Source organism: Sarcophilus harrisii, chromosome 2 (genome assembly GCF_902635505.1).
Source record: "Sarcophilus harrisii chromosome 2, mSarHar1.11, whole genome shotgun sequence".
NCBI classification, from domain to species: Eukaryota; Metazoa; Chordata; class Mammalia; order Dasyuromorphia; family Dasyuridae; genus Sarcophilus; species Sarcophilus harrisii.
In genome coordinates, this window is record NC_045427.1 from 661,959,054 (window position 1) to 661,965,616 (window position 6,563).

Sequence of the window (6,563 nt, forward strand, 5' to 3'; positions counted from 1 at the left end):
GCTACCTCTGCAGAAACATCCTGTGGGGACCCCTTGGGAAAGCTGGGTGTGGTTGCAGCCTTAGCAGGAACCAGAGACTTTTGCCTACTGGAGTAACTGTGAGAAGAAGAGATTGGGAAAACCAAGGGAACCTTCACAGATTAGAAACTCCAGGCCCAGCTGTGTTGCTGAGACTTGAGATTCAGTGACTGGACCAGGAATAATGAAAAAAGAGATCTGCCTAAAAAGTATCTGAGAAAGAATTCCAAGGCTGGTCTTTCCCCCAGAACCGAGCATTTACTTCATGGTAGCTCCCAGGAGCCCCTTAAACCACAACTCTCACATCCCTGCTTTCACCTCACTCACTTGGAAGCAGCTCCTCAGGGCTTCTTGGTCCAGCACCCAGGGTGCTTGCTTTTGCTTAAAATAAGAGATCACATCGTCTCTGGGAACTGGAATGCCTGAGTATGGAAATAAGGTAGGTATCAAGGAGAGAAGCTTGAAATTTAGTTCTATTTAGGGAATGGGGTGAAAATACAGAGCTGCCCTTTGAGATTCAGCCCATTATATTTAAACACATGAGCCTATAGTCACCCACTAGTGCTTGTCATGCAAGAAAGTCATAATGGGGTTGGTGACATCATCCTGTTGTACAACTTTTATTTGCAGATAAGAGTCAAATCATCTTCTCCCCTTCCCCACCTATTATTAGCTTCGTTTATGGAAGAAACTTCTAACCCCATTCCTGGATAAAAAGTGTAATTGTAAAATTATTCTGTACATATTTCTATTAGTTCTTTATCTGGATGCAAGTCACATGTTTCTTCATTTCAGCTTTTTCTTAATTTGGGTATTTAAAATAATCAAAGTAACTTAATTGCCAGAAATTTTTCCTCAAGAATGTTGTTCCTAATGTATTGTAAAGAAGGCATAAGGCAAAGCCCATGGGAAACAGTAGATGAAAATGAATGCTCATTCCCTTCCCTTCCTTTCCCACCACTGGTGCTGAAATTTGAAAGCAAGAGGAAAGAAGCTTCACAACACATTTCCTATATTAGAAACAACCATGGGCTTTGGGTAACGAAGTAATGCTTGCTGAAAATAAGAGTATTCCCAATCCTAGCCCCGTGCCAAAGAGGGACAGGTTATAACCAATAGATCTTTCGGAGCAATTTTCAGAACTTTGGTAGACCAGTCTGTGTCCAGGTAGAGGTCAGCCAAAATCAGCTTATTAGATTCTTGTGTGAGATGCTTCCACACTGGTTTGATCTCTGACTTGAAGCTACCTAGAACTATTAAGTGACAGTTTCAGGAACAACAAAGGACACCCTCAGTTTTCTATGATACCAGCCAAATTTATACAAGAGGACTCTGGTGCTTGGACACAGCAGACAAGAACTTTCTGCTTTCCCATTGGTATACCCCCCAACCTTGTATTTGAGGAAATGATGATCCATCCCTAGATTGCAGATTCAGAGTTAACCAGGAAATGTCCTTACCCAGGGACAGCAGGTTCCAGGCATTCTCCACCATGACCTCCTTGTACAACTCCCTCTGTGGAGGATCCAAGAGGCCCCACTCCTCCTGGGTGAAGTCCACAGCCACATCCTTGAATGTCACCAAGTCCTAAAGCATCAAAGTCATGAGACATAGAGCTGAAAGTCACTTCAGAATTCAAGAATCCAACCAACCCTCCCCAATTTACAGGAGGAAAGTCAAGCAGAGAAAGGATTTGCTCAAAGCTCATGCCATTTGTGAGTGTCAGTCAGCTCCTGCAAGAATGGTCATTAAGAGTCTTATTGAATTTTGAGGAAAAGCATTTTATAGAATCTGCTGGAGTAAAGCGAGAAATGTCTTATTATTGAATGCATTTCCTTGTGGAATGAGGAAGAGTTTGTGTTTTATTTGTGAAGTAGATGGATCTGTGGAGACAAGAGAGTGATGGGAAATATTTCCTCAGCAGAAGTGATTTAAGTAATGTATTCTAAAGCCAATTCTGTAAAGAGTCTGAGAAGTTAGCAAGTACAGCATGCTCTGGGGAAAAAGTGTTATTTCTTCTGTGAGGTCCTCCTGGGGAGGATGTTGGTATAGGCAAAACAACTCATGCCTTTATTGGCCATTGCTTTCCTTTTGTTTAAAGGCAAATATTCCTCAGTTTTTATATTTCATTACAGGGAAACAAAAGAAACTAGAAAAGAGGCTTCCTTCATTAATTAGAAAAATTCATAGAGAAAATATTGCCATTTTTTTAATGAGAAATAAATGCTTTACAAAATGCCTGGCAAAGTACAAACTGGGGAGAATAGGAATCATAAAATTTAAAGCCAATAGATGGACCCTATATAGGAGAAAGTGGCCAGGAGTGGGAATACCCTATACTTGGGAAGGGCCTTCTCTATTTCCCATCTGCTACAAGTACATCATTTTAGATTTCTTCTTTGAAACATTTGTTTTTGTTCTGATGTGAACTTTGAGCTTTTTCATTCCCTTTGTCAGCAAGAACCCAACCTGCCATTATCAGGTATAACCAAGTCACAACTAGCCTGTCAGCATAGAGTGACTGGGAGAATGGAAATCTATCCCTCAAACTTCTGGGCATCTGTGAACAACATTTGAGATTCTGATTACCATGTTTTGGGTATGTGAACCGGTTTGCCAGGTGGATCCAATCGGTTTCTCTTTAATCCCTCCCTGTGAGCTCCCAAATGCTTGCCTGGTACTTCCCCATCCTGCCCTAAGAAACCTCCAACCTTGTATCTCACCCATCAAAGATGTCCCCATGGTCAAAAGCTTTGCTGAGTCCTTTTCAGGATAAAACCCACTAGGAGTACTCTCTCCCACTGTTTTCATAGTGCCTTCAATTTACTGTGACTTTGTCCTTATGATAGCTAACCCTATACGGTTATATATAGTAGATAGTATAGCCAAGTATAAGTAACTCTGGTTAGTTTGTTAAACTTTATTATGCTTCTAGGCTGCCATTCAATGTTGCTTTAATGGATTCTTACAAATTCTTCTCCTGGTAACCCTATTGCTTTTTCGGTAGTCTCCCCTGCAAGTTCTTATTTTATCTCTTCATTTTCTCTCAGCCTCTTCTAAATAAACCTACCTTTGGGCAAAGAGAATGGCCTTTGTGAACTTGGGACATGTTTGTTTCTAGGTTTCTAACCCTGACCTCCTTATTGCCTTTGTGTAATGCACATTTCATCTTTTCATTTCTTTTTTCTTTTTTTCACTTCTGAACAACTGAGGAATTTATTGCTCTTTTACAATTTTGAGATTCCCATGGATTACTAAATCTTTCCTTTTCTCTTGGGTCCCTTGGTTCCTTCTTCCTCCATTCTCAGTAAAGGCAGATAGTCCTTTTCCTGATGGAAGACTCATCTCTGATTGATTCCTTAACTCACACCCAGGAGAAGATATTGCAAATCTTTCCTTCCCAAGCCTCCCACAACCCGCCTTTACCAACATGAGTGGGGGGTGTTAATGCATTCAAACCTTCTCTTAAAGAGAAAGCCCAGCTACTCCTCATCATTCACTGGCTTTCCTCCTTTGGGACTTTTCTGACTGGGCTCTCCACAAGTCCCTGAATCAGTGGCTCCTTCCCACCCAGACCTCTTTCCATATTTCTTGGACCTCGGGATTTCTTTTGATCATTGCCAAAATGCAGAAATTAAATTCTGCCATGGTAATTCTTCCCAAAGAAACAAAACAAAGAAGAGACAGGGAATAAAAATATACAAAAGTGAAGGAGAGCCCAGAGGAAATGAAGTAAACAACAATTAACAGTGAAAAACATCTGCCCTTGCTGAAGGGAAGTATATTGATGGCAATCACAGCTTGAACATAGACAAGCTAATAATGATGGGAGATGTCATGGAATGAACACTAGTTTAAAAAATGGGCACCATCGTAAAGGAAATGGTCTGTACAGAGAAAATGAAAATCCAATGGAAAGAATCCCTTAGTCGCCCACAGAAAAACCCAACCCAACCTGGAAAAGAAAAACAGAGCCAAATGCTACACACTCACATCCAGAAACTCACAGAGCTCTTAGCAGGAGGCCCAGGATGAGACCACTTTCAGCACAGGCCCCTTTCCTGCCCCTGAGATGCTGGAGTAAAACAATCCATATCACCAGGAAAGCAGCAACAGGACCAGCCCATACCTTCCCTCCAGGAGGGCTGCAGAGCCCAGCTCTGTCTTTAGGTGTGAACTCAGGAAGTCTGCTGGACAGACAAACAAAACAGGCCCTCCCTAAAATAAGCAATATCCTCATCTGAGACACTCAGGGCAGCCAGGCCGAAGAGTGTCTCCTGTCTCCAAGCACTGCCTCAGCTGGGGTCTTTGCGCACAAATCCAAGCAGGATTCTGGGAAAACGAAGAGCAAGAGGTAGACGCACTAATGAATGAGATCCTCTAGGCAAAACTCAATGGAGAAGAAAAAGGGCAGTGGCAGAAAGAATCAAGAGTCATTAAATACCTTGCCTACACAACCAATTCTCTCAACATTTGTACAGACCAAATCGAAGCCACAAGGAAATGGCAAATATTAAAGCCAATGCAGGAGACTTAAAAAAGGGGAGTGAATGTAAGACATCAGAAACAAATCAGACAGAAAAGAGAGCAAGGCAAAAGTTGTATTACAGGTATCACCAGACTATCAGAATACCAACAACAGCAGCATAGATGCAAGATTTCAAGAAATGTTTAAGGAGAAATAAAGAAACCACAGGTCACTCTGATGAGACAGACCCTGAGTTGTTCCCAACAAATGTGCTTTCCGGGGTTCCAATCACAACCTTACACAGTCAAAAGAACATCCTTTCCACATAAAAGCAGCTATCTTATATTAAAGGATGCAAAAGTCCCACATGTGCAAAAATGTTTGTGGCAGCCGTTGCAGTTCAAGAAACTGGGAACTGAGGGGATGTCCATCAATTGGAGAACACTGGACAAGTAATGGTACATGAAGGTGATGGAAGAAACAATCTGTAAGAAACAATCAGCAGGACAATTTCAGAAAGGCCTGAAGAGTCTTTCATGAACTGATGCTGAGTAAAAGGAGCAGAAACCAGGACATCATTGTACATAGAAACAAGCAAAATTATAAGAAGATGAATTCTCAATGGATGTGGCTCTTTTCGATAATGAGGTGATTCAGGCCAGTTCCAGTGATCTTGTGATGGAGAGAGAAGTCTACACCCAGGGAAAAGAGCATGGGGACCGAGTGCGGATTATGCCATAGCATTTTCTCTTTTGTTGGTGTTTGCTTGAACTTCATTTTCTTTTCTCTTTTTTTTCCCTTTATGATCTGACTTTTCTTGTGCAGAACGATAATGGTATAAATATGTATGGTTTATTACAATAAATTTATTTTATTTAATATTTGCAATAATATTTGCAAAAATATTTTATTTTATTTAGGTTTATTGCAATAAATATATGATTTAACATATATTGATTACTTCCTATCTAGGGGAGAAGGTGAGGAGAAAAGGATGGAAAATTGCAACACAAAGCTTTCTATTGGTTAGTGTGAAAATTTACCTTTGAATGTTTTCAAAATAAAAAGCTTCAAAAAGAAAAAATAAATAAAATCCTTCCATACATTTTTTTTTTCTCTTTTGCTGAGGCAATTGGGGTTAAGGGACTTGCCTAGGGTTACACAGATAAGAAGTGTTAAGTGTCTGAGGTCAGATTTGAACTCAGGTCCTCCTGACTTCAGGGATGGTGATTTTGATTGCTGATATGAGTCAGGTCTGGATGGAGGGCACTCACCTTACCAGGTCTCAGGCTCCCAGGGTTCATTCTCTCTGGCTCCAGGTTCTCTCTGTACACAGAAAATTAATCAAGGTGACTCCATGTTGTAAAGTTGCTCTGACTGGCTCCTCGTCTCTATCTATCCCAGAGTCCTGCTGTCTCCAGCCTTTATGGCCCCACAAAAGGACCAGCTACTAAAGGTCTGAATAACGTAGGTCAGAGCCTCTGCTGTGCTTTCTAGAGCCCCCAAATTGTTGTACCAAAATATACTATGCATCTCAGAGCCCCCACAGTGGGGTGACAAAATACACCATCCGGACTATCTCTCTGGAGGATCTTGGGACCAGGCGAGTCTTTGGGTTTAGTGGAGGAGTGTAGAAGGCAGGAGACCCACCAGGATGGTCAAACATGGAGTTCTCTTATTTCAACTCCTCTCAGCCCTTAAATACCTAAGTATGATTACATCATTATAGCACACTCAGCATGTGCCAACCAACTAGAGAACCATTACATCACCACAGCACACAGTGCAAGTGCTAACTATAAGCACCCTGCTATTGGTATGAAAATGTCTCCTTTTTAAAAAATTATACCTTTTTATATACAAAACATATGCATTGGTAATTTTTCAATATTGACCCTTGCAAAAACCTCTGTTTCAACTTTTCTCCTCCTTCCCTCCACCTCCTCCCTTGGATGGCAGGCAGTCCCATACATGTTAAGTATGTTAAAGTACATGTTAAATACAATATATGTAATATATATGCCTCTCATTGTAAATATCCCTTATTTCAGAACACAGGTGGTCAAGCCTTCCTTCA

At 41.1% G+C, this 6,563-nt stretch overlaps 1 protein-coding gene across 1 annotated transcript; it reads right to left on the reverse strand.

Moving 5' to 3' along the window:
* Positions 1-318: 318 nt before the first annotated feature.
* Positions 319-6,178, reverse strand: LOC116421053 (zinc finger protein 74-like). Its single transcript, XM_031949408.1, has 3 exons — positions 5,761-6,178; positions 1,479-1,605; positions 319-440 (listed from the first exon to the last, which is right to left on the reverse strand). Exons 1-3 carry the CDS (start codon positions 5,788-5,790, stop codon positions 319-321), a joined length of 279 nt encoding a protein of 92 aa, XP_031805268.1. The 5' UTR covers positions 5,791-6,178.
* Between the last annotated feature and the right edge of the window lie 385 nt (positions 6,179-6,563).